The sequence below is a fragment of the Neoarius graeffei genome, chromosome 15, assembly GCF_027579695.1.
Source record: "Neoarius graeffei isolate fNeoGra1 chromosome 15, fNeoGra1.pri, whole genome shotgun sequence".
NCBI classification, from domain to species: Eukaryota; Metazoa; Chordata; class Actinopteri; order Siluriformes; family Ariidae; genus Neoarius; species Neoarius graeffei.
The window spans coordinates 18,591,081-18,606,096 of record NC_083583.1 but is presented as its reverse complement, the minus strand read 5'-3'; the positions used below and the strand labels follow the sequence as shown (position 1 = coordinate 18,606,096).

Here is a 15,016-nt window from a genome sequence, read left to right as displayed (position 1 = left end):
TTACCGTCCAAACGAGATCACATGGGATTACCTTTCACAGGTGAGACTGGAAAAACACTTTTCATTGTATTTGGTCATTATAACGTAATTTTACGAACAGATTTTTCTGACTTTGTGGCTAATATGAAGGATTTTAACAGAACAGGTCAGACAGTCAGGATCAGAGAGGGAGCTGTTCCTTCAGTCTTCAGTTTCCCAGCTCATCTCCACCGGGTAGGTGTAGAGTTATAAGCAGTGAGAATTAGATAATACAGTGCCACACTATGATGAACGTTTTTGAACGTATGATGAATGTTTTTAACCTTTCTGAATGTGAAGGAATCAGTGATGTATTTTGTTTTGGTATGACGTTAGAACCTGGCCGAACTCAGTTTGGCGGTCATTCAGCTCACTTTATTCAACGAGAGTAGGTCTGTGTGGTGACTCAATAAATAAAACAGTAAATTTTTATTTTCATTCACTATTTCCAGTTTTTCCACTATGTCCATCATTTATCATATTCAGTCTTGTAGGTTGGTGTGGCAGCGGGGGCGTGGTCAAGCGCCGGTCTGTGACAGGAGGGCGGAGCCAGGGAAGGTGAGTGGCAGAATCGCTACACCTGACTGTAATTAACCTGTGTTTGTGTGTGTTTTCCCAGTAACCGCTCCCTATTTAAGGAGGCAGAGAGAGAGGAGAGGGAGCGCAACCCGGGACGAGATTACAGAGTGTGTGTTTGTGTGTTATGCCGCATACGAGAGGCGGGCGATTAGACTGAAAAGTTGCTTAATAAAAGCCCCCTCTGCATCTCAAGCGTTGTCCTGTCGTCCTCTGTGCTCCACCCACACTCGATCCGCGCTACAGTTGGTTATTGTGGCCTCAGGTTTTGGTAGCTTGCTATGGTATGCTGACTGATTAGCTTACCTGAGCTATCTATCGCGTATCTGTCGCTAGTTTACGTACAGGGTATTTCGCACACTATTTATAACCATCACATTAAAAGTTATATATTTTGTTTTGATGCCTGTTTGTTTCCCAAATATATATGTGTGTGTCTTAATGGGTGAATAAAAGGCATCGAGTTAAATATTATTGTAGAAAGGGGCTTTATGAAGTTCAGTCCATTTACTTGCATTGGTTTACGGGGAAGATTTGCCACATCAAATATGGCGGACACTCTGACGTATCCCAGCAACGGGGCCACCAGCTCAATGCGGCGTCTATGTTTATATGTCTATGGTGCTAACCACTACACCACCGTGCCACCCAGCGTAATTGTTATTTTCCAGAATAACTGCATATGTACAAGATGGATGCATGAAGTCTTTAATACATAGAAAATATGATTGATTTCTCTGTCCTGTACATACATGCATGTAGCAGGCTCTGAGACAGTTTTAGGATACTGAACTCCATCATTAGTTAAGGTATTAGATTGGACATTAAGCACTGTTCACAGATTATACACTTTTTCATTTTGCACATTATTATTCTCCGTACCCATGTTTTAGAGTTAATTCTTTTTTATATAATAATATTTTACTTAGATGACATTAATGGCATTTAGCAGACGCTCTTATCCAGAATGACGTGCAACATACCCAGAGCAGGCTGGGGAGCAGTTAAGGGTTTGGTGCCTTACTCAAGGGCACTTCAGCCATTCCTGCTGGTTCTGGACCAGCAGGGAATCGAACCGGTGACCTTTTGGTTCCAAAGCTGCTTCTTTAACCATTAGGCCATGGCTTCCCTTATACATTATTATTATTATTGGGGAATGAGAAGGTTAAGAATTCCACAAATGCATACATTGTTTCCTTGCAGCATTGATATGTATATAGGGGGAAGCCATGGCCTAATGGTTAAAGAAGCAGTTTTGGGACCTCAAGGTCGCTGGTTCAATTCCCTGCAGCAGGAATGGCTGAAGTACCCTTTAGCAAGACACCTAACCCTCAACTGTTCCCCAGGCTGCTCTGGGTATGTTGTACATCGCTCTGGATAAAAGCATCTGCTAAATTTAATGTATGAAGCAATAAAGCCTTGAATCCTTGAATGTGGTTGTCACTGCTGAACCCAATCTGGGCTTGAGGCAAACCATGCAGCAGTAGGGTGGTCAGTTCCTTTCTACGCACTCACACACACATTCACACCTATGGGCAATTTAGAGTAGCCAGTTAACCTAACTGCATGTCTTTGGACTGTGGGGGAAACCGGAGCACCCAGAGGAAACCCACGCAGACACAGGGAGAACATGCAAACTCCACACAGAAAGGCCCTCACCGGCCACGGGGATCGAACCCGGACCTTCTTGCTGTGAGGCAACAGTGCTAACCACTACACCAGCATGCCGCTCACTACTTGAATGTACAGTCAATTATTTCTAAAATGTATTTATTATTATTATCTATTAATATTTAGACTTAGACAACCTTTATTTTCATTCAGTATGCAACAAGTGTACACTGAACGAAATTTCGTTGCAATTTGGCTCAGCACAGAATTAAATATAAAGTGTATTAAATTCAATTACGCAGCAGCATGAATATTATTAAGTGCTATAGTATAAAGTGACCTATGGAATTAGGAATGTTCAAGTTATAAATAGAAGTTTAGAGTTTGGGTTTGGAGGTCAGCAGTCTGATGACCTGGGGGAAAAAGCTGTTCCAGAACCTGGTGGTCCTGCACCGAATGCTGCGGAACGTCTTTCCAGAGACCAGAGGGGAGAACAGTCTATAGTGAGGGTGTGAGGGGTCACTGATGTTGTTTCTGGCTCGAGATGTGCAGCACCTTGGTGCAATGTTCTGAATGGAGAGAAGGGAATATTTATTTATATCCTCCTGGGAGGGCGGCACGGTGGTGTAGTGGTTAGCGCTGTCGCCTCACAGCAAGAAGGTCCGGGTTCGAGCCCCGTGGCCGGTGAGGGCCTTTCTGTGTGGAGTTTGCATGTTCTCCCCGTGTCCGCATGGGTTTCCTCCGGGTGCTCCGGTTTCCCCCACAGTCCAAAGACATGCGGGTTAGGTTAACTGGTGACTCTAAATTGACCGTAGGTGTGAATGTGAGTGTGAATGGTTGTCTGTGTCTATGTGTCAGCCCTGTGATGACCTGGCGACTTGTCCAGGGTGTACCCCGCCTTTTGCCCGTAGTCAGCTGGGATAGGCTCCAGCTTGCCTGCGACCCTGTAGAACGATAAAGCGGCTAGAGATAATGAGATGAGATAACAATTCGGTCATTGCCATTATTATTATTATGAGTCCTCCTGTAAGTCATGTCCATGCAGTTACAACAGAGTGACGGCAGAGGGCGGACCTCATCTTCATAACCTCCCTGGTTTTCGCCGTCGAAGAAGACAAACGCAAACGCTCACGAGCGTCATTCCGTTTCCGCCCCAGCACTCATCAGGAAGTAACCGGTTCATTTTTTTTTTTTAACCATAAACGGTCTTCAATGAGCGACACACACTACACACTGATCTTTAAGTGTCATTAAGCGTAAATAAATCAACATGGCGAAGAAGAGGAGCGGAGTCCGAGAGCCTGACGGCACTTCTCCTTTGATAGAAGAGGAATCAACAAGAAAAGAAACGCAGCCTGTTAAAGGTAAACGAACTAGCTAAAATATACCCGTATTGTGACAAGTTCCGCCTTCTGCCATATGATTGACAGCTCAGTCAGGCATTCACAAATCAGCAATGTTCACGAGGCCGGATCATGCGTTTAACATTTCATCCAATCCTAGTCTTAAAGGCGGGGCTTACCTAATACGGGTAGGGAAAAAACAAACCAAAAGCACTGATCTATTCTGTCTGTTTAAAGATCACTCAGCTGTTTGTTTGTTTTTTTAAATGTAGCTCGCTGGATGTTTGTTTTAAGGAGTTTATCTAGGCTGTTTTCCAAATGATCAGCTCAGTGAGTTTGAGAAATGTTCCTCTAGGTAATTAACTATCTATATTTTGAGCAACTGTACAGCTGTGAATAATAATAATAATAATAATAATAATAATATCTTCTTTAAGTGAAGGTCACAGTAATGTAATGTGATGTCTCATCTCATCTCATTATCTCTAGCCGCTTTATCCTGTTCTACAGGGTCGCAGGCAAGCTGGAGCCTATCCCAGCTGACTACGGGCGAAAGGCGGGGTACACCCTGGACAAGTCGCCAGGTCATCACAGGGCTGACACAGAGACACAGACAACCATTCACACTCACATTCACACCTACGCTCAATTTAGAGTCACCAGTTAACCTAACCTGCATGTCTTTGGACTGTGGGGGAAACCGGAGCACCCGGAGGAAACCCACGCGGACACGGGGAGAACATGCAAACTCCGCACAGAAAGGCCCTAGCCGACCACGGGGCTCGAACCCGGACCTTCTTGCTGTGAGGCGACAGCGCTAACCACTACACCACCGTGCCACCCCGTAATGTGATGTGATGTGTGTAAATTTTATGTCTAATCGGTTTAATATAGAGCTTCCTGATGTCCCTGGGGATTTTGAAACACCTGATCACACACTTGAGCAACATCAACAGCTTATAATACACGACCTCTTCTCATTAACTCTTATAAAACCTGTTCTCACTGGAATAGTTATGTACTTAGGGCAATAAATGGCTTCGCAATGATGCAAGTTGCGCAATAAAGTTCTTCTGTATGGAATAAAACACTCAGTGGTGTGCTGTTGGAAGAAAATGATCAACAACGGTGGTGTGATGTTGCCTGATATAAAGCAGAGTCACTGTTATCAGGGTGTAGTGGATTATTTTCTTATTACAGCACATCCGAAGGTATTTCAGCCCTCTCGTACTCCGAGCTGGACAAAGTACCCAAAGTACTTACTTCATTACAAAGCCCACTGGTCAAATGTTACTCCGATACAAGTGAAAGTTGTCCAGTCAAATTTTTTATTTAAGTTAAAGTACTGAAGCACTTGCTTTTAAAAATACTTAAGTATTAAAAGTACATTTTCTGTCAACGCATTGTTGTATTATTGCCACAACGCTTACAAAACCTCATGCGGTTACCAAAGACAGAAATGTGAATTCACAAAATGAACGCATGCTGTGCCATCATGGTGGTTTAATGTTAAGCTAGCTAGTCAGTGAAGCTCCACCTGACATGCGAGCAAACTCTTTTCAAACTCAAAATCATATTGGGTAGCTAACGTTACTAGAAAAGAAAGATTTCTACTTTGTTTATTTGGCAAGATTATGCTAAAACATATATGTCTAAAAGGGGCAGCACGGTGGTGTAGTGGTTAGCGCTGTTGCCTCACAGCAAGAAGGTCCGGGTTCGAGCCCCGTGGCTGGCGAGGGCCTTTCTGTGCGGAGTTTGCATGTTCTCCCCGTGTCCGCGTGGGTTTCCTCCGGGTGCTCCGGTTTCCCCCACAGTCCAAAGACATGCAGGTTAGGTTAACTGGTGACTCTAAATTGAGCGTAGGTGTGAATGTGAGTGTGAATGGTTGTCTGTGTCTATGTGTCAGCCCTGTGATGACCTGGCGACTTGTCCAGGGTGTACCCCGCCTTTCACCCGTAGTCAGCTGGGATAGGCTCCAGCTTGCCTGCGACCCTGTAGAACAGGATAAAGCGGCTAGAGATAATGAGATGAGATATTTCTAAAAGGACTTCAGATAAGTTAATGTTATTCATGTTAGCGTAACTCCGTTTTTACATGCTAACTAACAGTGTCCACGTTAACTAGCTATGTGTTAATGTTAGCAGTGGACAAGGCGATGGCAACTTGGAGGGCAAGTCCATAGAAAGTCATTCGCGAACCAATTTGTGTCACTATTGCAACGTTATCGCTAGCTCTAAAAGCACAGGCAATTTCGTTGCAAGCTTTCTCTTGGAATAAAACGTTTATATGCCTCAATATGCTTCCGCAGGTCGGATGGTGAGTTTTTGAAGGCCGTGATGTGGTTCATTTTAGGCAAACAAAGCCAATGTTTAAAACGAAACGAATCTTTAATCCTTTCAGAAAACTGAAACATGAGTTCATGGGCCGTGGGTGGGTGTGCATTCCCCAGAAGAACCACCTCCTTGCATTCTGTCATCAACTGATCGTGTTAAATAACATTGCGAAGAAATCATTGAACTTGATTTTATACAGTCTATGGACGTGACGTGACCAATCACATTTTAGAAAAGAAAAAACAAAAACGTCCACTTTCAGAGCTGCTTCATAGTAACGAGTAATGAGGACCTTGATTAGAAATGTAGTGGAGTGAAAAGTACGATATTTGCCTTTCAATTGTAGTGAAGTTAAAGGAACAGTCCACCGTACTTCTATAATAAAATATGCTCTTATCTGAATTGAGACGAGCTGCTCCGTACCTCTCCGAGCTTTGCGCGACCTCCCAGTCAGTCAGACGCGCGGTCACTCCTGTTAGCAATGTAGCTAGGCTCAGCATGGCCAATGGTATTTTTTGGGGCTGTAGTTAGATGCGACCAAACTCTTCCGCGTTTTTCCTGTTTACATAGGTTTATATGACCAGTGATATGAAAAAAGTTCCGTTACACAAATTGAAACGTAGCGATTTTCTATGCTATGGAAAGTCCGCACTATAATGACAGGCGTACTAACACCTTCTGCGCGCTTCGGCAGCGCATTGATACGGAGCTCAGATATCAATGCGCTGCCGAAGCGCGCAGAAGGTGTTAGTACGCCTGTCATTATAGTGCGGACTTTCCATAGCATAGAAAATCGCTACGTTTCAATTTGTGTAACTGAACTTGTTTCATATCACTGGTCATATAAACCTATGTAAACAGGAAAAACGCGGAAGAGTTTGGTCGCATCTAACTACAGCCCCAAAAAATACCATTGGCCATACTGAGCCTAGCTACATTGCTAACAGGAGTGACAGCGCGTCTGACTGCGTCTGACTGACTGGGAGGTCGCGCAAAGCTCGGAGAGGTACGGAGCAGCTCGTCTCAATTCAGATAAGAGCATATTTCATTATGGAAATACGGTGGACTGTTCCTTTAAAGTCAGAAGTTTCAAAAAAAAAATAAAGTACAGATACTCAGTGTACTTAAGTACAGTACTCAAGTAAATGTACTTCGTTACTGTCCACCTCTGCTCATACTAAAGCAATTTGTTGATAATAAAGGAAGAATTGTAATTAATTAGCAAAGCTCCATACTTAAGAGACTATGGTAGTGCATCGACCTGATTGTTGATGGTTTTTGTGACCATACAACATCTGTACATGTGAACGGCATCCATGTACCACCACAGGTAACCCGACCCTAAGTCCAAGGCAACATACCTCATAAACACCTGACCACCAGACAACGAAATTTGTATCTTTATTTATGGAAGAGAGATGGGTTTTTATTTTTTTTGCTCGTATTTTTAATTTGCTTTTCCAAAATAATGTGTTGTTATTTACTAACACTGTAGCAGCCCTTAGCATTAAAGTGCATATCCTGGACCAATTTTGTTTTGTTTTTTTATATGAAAGTATGTCCCTTTACACACTCATCCAGAATGGTAATTTTGCACAAGGCCATCTGTCTACAGCAGAAAAAAATAAAATAACAAAACGCGTCTGGAAAAATCCCAAGAGAGTCTGGAGCCAGATTCGTGACGTCACCTGCGGAAGCGCCAGCAGGCTGCGCGAGCTTTGCACGGTTTCAGTGCACAGCCTGTGTAGACCAAGTTTAGCAGCGAGCGATTTTGCATTGAAATATGGAATTTTCAGCTTCTAAACCCCTGGATTCATGTATCAATGCTCATCTATCTATTGTTACATCAATCATATTTTTTCTAATTACTATTATGTATTTATACATTTCTTCATTAAGAGTATTGGCTACTGTAGGAGAAAGATTTCATAAGCTACACACATGGAATCGGCTAAGCAGGGTTGAATATACATTTAACAGTCCCCCCAGGATTCCGCAGGCCTTTTTTGTGATTGTTGCGGGCTAAAATGTCTGATGTTGCGGGGGGTTTTCCAAAAAATTGTGATGAAAGTTGCGGTGTTTTTTAGGTTTTTGTTGCGATTACATTGCGGGAGGAAGTGAAAGTTGCGAGGAATTGTTGCGATTTTCTCTTTTTGTGATTAAAATTGAGTGATATGTTAAATATTAAGTTATTACTGAAAAACTATTGATAAAAAAAACAGACACTGAGAAATGGTCCTATAAACAACTTTACCAATATAAAAGATTACCAGGACTACAAAAATGCAGAAAAATAGGCTTTACTTATCCAAATGCACCTGTTGGTTCAAAAGTTAAAGTGCAGAGAATCTCACAGCACAACATGAAGTTGCCTTAAAATATAATATAAATGCCTCAGCTTTCATGTAAGAAAAAAAAAACTATTAATACTAGTACTGTGTGCAGGCAGTCTCTCCTGAAGACTAAATTAAACAATAATTATAAACTAATAAAATAAATGGCTCAGGCTTCATAGAAGAAGAAAAAAACAATTTGAACAGAATCTCACAGTATGATGCTGAAGCTGCCTAAACAATGGAAAATAAAATACCATTTTGGCAAAAATGTTGGCATCCATTAATTTCTTGTATTTAAGTAAAAAAAAAAATGTAAAGTGCACACAGTCCTTCACTGTAAACATAACACACTTTCAGTAACAGAATTTAAGCCGATATAAACACTGACTCGCACATGCTGCTTCTCTTGAACGTATACACGGAAGTAAGCAGTGTTGCCAGATACTGCTGACGTTTTCCAGCCCAAAATATGTTCAAAACCCGCCAAAATGCACTTGAACCGTCCAACTGGGCGGGAAACCGCCCAATCTGGCAACACTGGAAGTAAGGCGGAAGGTAATTTGTCGACGTCACCTCAAGACGATGCCAACGATTGGTCAAATTTGCGGGAAAGTTGCGGTGATTGGATATAATTGCAACACTGCCCTGAGTTTGCGGGGATTGGTTGAATTTGCCTTGAAGTTGCAAATCGCAACATCGCGAAATCCTGGAGGGTCTGATTTATTGTGTTTGACAGGCCCCAAGATCTCAAGCCCTGACACGCAGATCCCTTGATACATGTGAAGTAAAGAAAATGTGACCTTGGGTGCTGTGTGAGACGGCTGCCTCTCCAGTAGCTCTGTAGTTTTTTGCTCTTTAAACCTCTTTTTTTTTTTTTCCTACCTTTTTACTTTTCTGCTCTTTTTATGAAGACGGTGTGTTTTTTCTTCATATCCCATGGATGTATTTAACTTTAACACGCAACCAGGAGCCAGTTTTCTCGCTTATTCGAGAGAGGAGCTGCTGGCCCTGAAAACAATGGGACGAGCCGGGATACGACACCCCATCCCGGCCGAGCTGAGGAGGAAACCCAGGGGCTGCAAAGCCAGGGCTAGGCTAGCAGACAACCGGCGGCGCTACAAACCATCCATTCCCTCCGTTATCATTGGGAATGTGAACTCACTGCTGAATAAGGTCGACGAGCTATCTGCACTGAACAACCAGCGGATTTACCGGGAGAGCAGCTTATTTATTTTTACGGAGACATGGCTAGCACACCTCGTACCGGATGCTAACATGGATCTGCGGGGATTCACTGCTGTGAGAGCCGACAGAGACGCTAAAGCATGCGGGAAAGGCAAAGATGGGGGACTCCTCATTTATGTGAACAACCACTGGTGTAACCCGGGACATTTCTCCGTAAAAACAGTCTTATGTTGCCCGGACTTGGAGCTGCTAGCATCACCATCTGTGTTTACATCCCTCCGAGGGCAGACGCAGCCGCTGCATGTGAAAGGATTCACTGTGTCACAGCAAGGCTGCAGACACAGCACCCTGAGGCATTTATTATCATTTCTGGGACTTTAAACACGCTACTTTGGACTCTATTTTGGCTGCTTTTTACCAGGCTGTGGACTGTATCTTTTTAATTTCCCTGAGGGAACCCTCCCAAAGGGATCAATAAAGTTCTATCTAATCTAATCGAAGTAAGTGTATTATCGCCCAGCGCTTTCGTGTTCTTTACTTTTGTGTGTCAATAAATATCATTATCCGTGTACCACACAAACACAGGAACACCTAATTTAGAGTATAGTCTCTCTTATTTCTTACCCTGGCAGCAGTCAATGTGTGAATCGCCGATTTTCTTGGTCTTTTTCTCGGCTCTGCTTTGGTCCTCGGCTTCCGGGTGCCTCGCACGAAGCGCTCCCATTTCTCTCTCATTGTCCGGTCTTTTGGGAAACAATGAGTACTAATCCCATCATGACTGGTGTTGCTACACCCTCCTACGATACATCTGTTAACCATTTTAATAATTACGTGATAACGTTGAAGAAATTTGCAGAAAACCACCAGGTCGTTTTCTCATAAACAAACCAGCGCTGGTGTAGGATTCAGAGGGAGGCGTCCCGCACGTGACGTCACGAAAATCAATGTTTCCCGGGAAATCCAAACGCCAAGTTTTTTCAGAAGCGGGCCAATTCGCCTCAAATGGCTTGATTTCAACTGAATTTTTCTGGTATTGCGCAAGGTAAAAAAATTGTGCAAAATGTGACCGATATTTGACCAAAGTTTAATATAAAATAGGAGAATTACATCGATCTTGCTCCTGAATTTACCCGTGATATGCACTTTAAGAACAACAGCAGAGAGTCGGGTCCGGACGTGTTTTATTCTTCTCGAACACCAGTATAGCATCGAACACCGGACATCATACACCGTACACGAGCACCATGAAAACTCAAGAAAAGAAAACAAAAATAATTAACGCAAAATGGTTGGAAACAAATACACAGTTTTGCAGAGTGATGTTTACAGACTACGCTCTGAATGTTACACACCTCGCGCCGCTCAACCAATGCCGCTTTTCCACTACAAACGCGGCTGAGCCGTGCCGTGCTGAGTCGGGCTGAGCGGGGCTGTTGGAGTTGCATTTCGACTACAACCGCGCTGAACCGTGCTGGCTGGAAGTGGGTGGACACATTGGGTGGAGTTAGCGAAAGTGGGTGGACGTCACGTGATGTCGTTAAGCAGCGCAAACAGTGACATCAGTGATCTTTTAAGCGGTAGTCTCACGACCTGGAGAGTAAACAATAAACATGGAGGACATGGAGTCGTTAGTGTTGCTGGTCTTAGTGCTGTGGCTTGTTGTCACCGACAACGCCAACAGATACTGGCAAGAGCGTATAGATGAGGCGAGGCGCATAAGGCTTCAGAAATTCTCGTAATTCGTAATTATTCTTCTTCCGGGTTTGTGGTGTTTACAGATCCCAGCGTGCTCGCGGGGCGTGTGTGGGCATGTGAGGACACTCCTCCTCACCAATCAGTACACAGGGGAATGTCTGCTCATGCCCCCAGCCTCACTCGGCTCGCTTCGGCTCGTTTCAGCCCCACTCCAAAACCGTGCGAGTTTTAGGGGCTAAGCAGGGCTGAAGCGAGCTGAGTCGTGCTGTTTTTTGGTAGTCGAAACGCGAGCTGTGTCGGGCTGAAGTGAGCTGAAGCGAGCTGAAGTGAGCTGAAAAAGGGTAGTGGAAAAGGGCCACAAGAGTGCAAACCTCTACAAGTTCGCCAGACGTGCACCGTTAGTCTTTGCGCTCAAAGTCTCGTACTAAACCACAGTTCAACCAGCGCACTGAGCACAAACAAAACACACTCCATAAACAACACGCGAACTTTATATTGTACATGAATGACAATCGGGCGACACGGTGGTGTAGTGGTTAGCGCTGTCGCCTCACAGCAAGAAGGTCCGGGTTCGAGCCCGGGTTCGTGGCCGGCGAGGGCCTTTCTGTGTGGAGTTTGCATGTTCTTGCTGTGTCCGCGTGGGTTTCCTCTGGGTGCTCCGCTTTCCCCCACAGTCCAAAGACATGCAGGTTAGGTTAACTGGTGACTCTAAATTGACCGTAGGTGTGAATGTGAGTGTGAATGGTTGTCTGTGTCTATGTGTCAGCCCTGTGATGACCTGGCGACTTGTCCAGGGTGTACCCCGCCTTTCGCCCGTAGTCAGCTGGGATAGGCTCCAGCTTGCCTGCGACCCTGTAGAACAGGATAAAGCGGCTAGAGATGATGAGATGAATGACAATCAGGATGCTAAGCCTCTGATTGAGGCACATGGGGAATATAAACACAGTAGCGAGCGTCTGTAGCGTTACAAATACAGCCTCCTGGGCTGACAGCTCTGCCTGTAACATGGATAATGAGTCACAGCTCTGGCCGCCGCTTAGAAACACATTTTACACTCCTCAGGAGCGCCGCTTTTAGGCAGTTCATACACCTATCATGGTAAGTTGTTGTTAACTGTTTGTTTGTATTTAATGTTACGGAACAAGTTATCACTTGTGCTCTAGCAGAGAGCCCTGTTCACATCTGAAACCCGGTAATGTATCGGGTAAAAACAACATGGGATAGATAACAAAATGTCCTTCCCATTCAACCTTCCATAACAGTAAAGTAACAGGTGTTGCGTATTTACCAGGATGCTACAGAGTGCAAACATCTGCGAGACGTGCGACGTTTAATTCACAGGGCGGAAAGTCTGTATTGCTGTGAAAACCCGCCCAAGCGGAGACATTAGCTAGTTACGTAGTGAGCAACGTGGCAGAGTCGAGCTGCATCGCATGTCTGTCGAGAGAGTTCTTCTCCTGCTTCGGGATGTTTGTTTTGTTCAAGCATATTATGACACGATATTCGGATTATTTTGATGTCCGTAGATCCGTCGCAAGATCACTGCAGCAACGTCACGACCGGTTAAGCCAGCATCTCACTGGGGTGCGACAGCTAGCGAACGTCATTCGCGAGAGAGTTTCAAAAGTGTCTTGAAACATTTGCAGGGCTTCTCGATTTCCTCGCGCGAGTCGCAAAGTGTCGCTCCTTCGTCGCTGAAATTTTGAACGTGTTCAAAAAATTCGCGTGACAAAATTTCTCTCAAAATAGCCGCAAATGCGTCGCTGGTGTCGCAAAGCCATCGCGAACCCTTCTCAAGTCAGTTTCCGTGAGACAGGAAGTGCGAGTTCTCCAGCCAGTATCTCACTAGGCTGCGACAGCCTGCAACTAGTCGGAGACACAACAATTGCGATAAAATATGCAAATATCAATTCGGTGCGATTCCAAGTGAAAATTGTTGCGAATTCGCATATTTTATCGCAATTGTCTCCAACTTGTCACAGCCCAGTGAGTTACTAGCCTTACAAAGCGTTAATCCAGTGGTTTGAATCCCCGCTGGAGCCGTCGCGAAAGATTATCGTTAACGTTACGAAGTCACCAGGAGATAGATTAAGGTTTCGACTTCGCTGTTTTGTTCCTGCTTCTCACACAACAGCGAATAAATGTTTTTTAGTGAGAGTGTGAATGAGGTATGATTGGGGTAAGAAAGAGTCCCTTACCAGCCCCCCCCTCTCAAATTGCTGCAGTATCAGAGGAATAAAACACATTAGGATGTGAGATGAGTATACCAGCGCAAATTGAATGTATCTTGGTGCTGTAAGTTTGAGCACCCCTGCTTTGTGATCTGTTGTCTTGACCTGTTTTGTTCCTATGCTCCCTGTACAGCAGCGCAGTATACCGGAGGAGGATCTGCACGCATGTCCCTCCTCATCCTGATCTCCATCTTTGCCTGTGCTGCTTCAGTCATGTATCTGGTTTACAGAAATTTCCCGGAGCTGAGCGAGTAAGTGGACTGCTTCTAGTTCTCGAACTGAAGAAAATATTCAATGCATTTGTAGCCATATATCAGTGTGGGAAATAAGGAATTATAAGCAGACTATCACAGGACAGACAAGTCTGAAATGTTGTCTGTCTGTCCAAATTTCAGCCTGTTCGTATGATGGGCCAAAGGCCCAGAACAATGCAGCCAGGGGTCTGGGCCCTGAAAGCTGAAGGGCTTTAGATGCCTGGAGATGGCTTCTCGGCTATTTCCAGGCACATTTTTGTGATCGTCAAAGGCCAAATGACACTAGATTAGTTAACTGGTCGTTAATTATACAACAAATTGAATATAATTTACAAGAAAATGTCAGAAGGTTCAAGAAAAACATGCTTAAAGTTCTACCCAAGAAAACAGTAGCACGCCCAGGTCAGTTCCATGTCGAGAAAAAAGTACGGGGAGGGCAAGGTTTTCCCAGTTGGTTACAACTTACTGGTCCTCATAGGCACTTCACGAAATCCAGGGACACATGTCGGCCCGGGGGCATTTTGAGTTATTGACAGATTCAGAAAGTACAGTTTCTAAGCTTTCCAATGATGCCTTCCATGTGGAGATCTGACAGTATTTGAAGAATGTGTGGCCTTTTGAAAGTGTATACCTCTTAAAACAGGAAAGGGAGAAAATCGCCCTCAAAGTTTTCCTTCTCAGCTACTCTGGGTGTAGGGCGGGCACATAATGGTGCTCATTTGCATGACATTAAGGAAAGCCCTACCCCCTACGAGCTAGCACGATGCTACTTCCATGTAAACAAAGATCACCACGTCAATTTTCCTTCCATGCAAAGTATGCCCAAAACAATTATGAAGTACAAAAATAAGTCCTAAAGTATACTTTAACGTTTTGTGGTTGAAAAATTACTCACACCGTAAGAAAGAGCACGATGATAACTCAACTAACACAACGCTAGTTTCATGTAACCAATCCACAACACTCTCCGTTACATGCAAAAATAACCACACAACCTTCGATTAATAAACTTACCCTATCAGAAAGAGCAACGTCGCCTTGCACACACCAGTGCCTCCGATGGAATGTAGTCCTAGAACACTTCCTTTTGGTTGCGTTTTTTTTGCTAGAAATGGTCATCTCCGATGTAACTACCGTGCGTCTGTTTGCTTCGCGGTGTTTCAGCTCCTCTGCGCTCTGTTTAGCTTGCTCATTCCATAGTGAAATTACATGCCTGTATGCAGCTTAAGTAGCCACGAGCTCAGCTCGTATCATACAGCTGATTGGCGAAAAAAACAAACAAACAAGCAAAAGACAAATCGTCACGTGAATGGCCCATATGATAATTTACCCACACCCCCCCAGCAGGCTACAGTCCTGACAAAAACGAGACAACTTGCAACAAAAAAGTATGCTTTTCCAACAAAACAATATATTATCTGAAATACTGATTGC

The 15,016-nt window shown here is 44.2% G+C and overlaps 1 protein-coding gene across 2 annotated transcripts in view; it reads left to right on the top strand.

The window, feature by feature from the left end:
- The first annotated feature begins 3,360 nt into the window (after nt 1-3,360).
- tmem41b (transmembrane protein 41B) overlaps nt 3,361-15,016 on the top strand; it is a 46,686-nt gene continuing 35,030 nt past the window's right edge. Inside the window, exons 1-2 of one of the 2 annotated variants that reach the window (XM_060940433.1) lie at nt 3,361-3,569; nt 13,465-13,579. In XM_060940433.1, the coding sequence (XP_060796416.1) occupies nt 3,476-3,569; nt 13,465-13,579 (209 nt within the window). In that variant the 5' untranslated portion in view covers nt 3,361-3,475. Of the gene's footprint in view, nt 3,570-13,461; nt 13,580-15,016 lie in introns of both variants that reach the window. The other variant, XM_060940432.1, reaches the window with a different exon arrangement.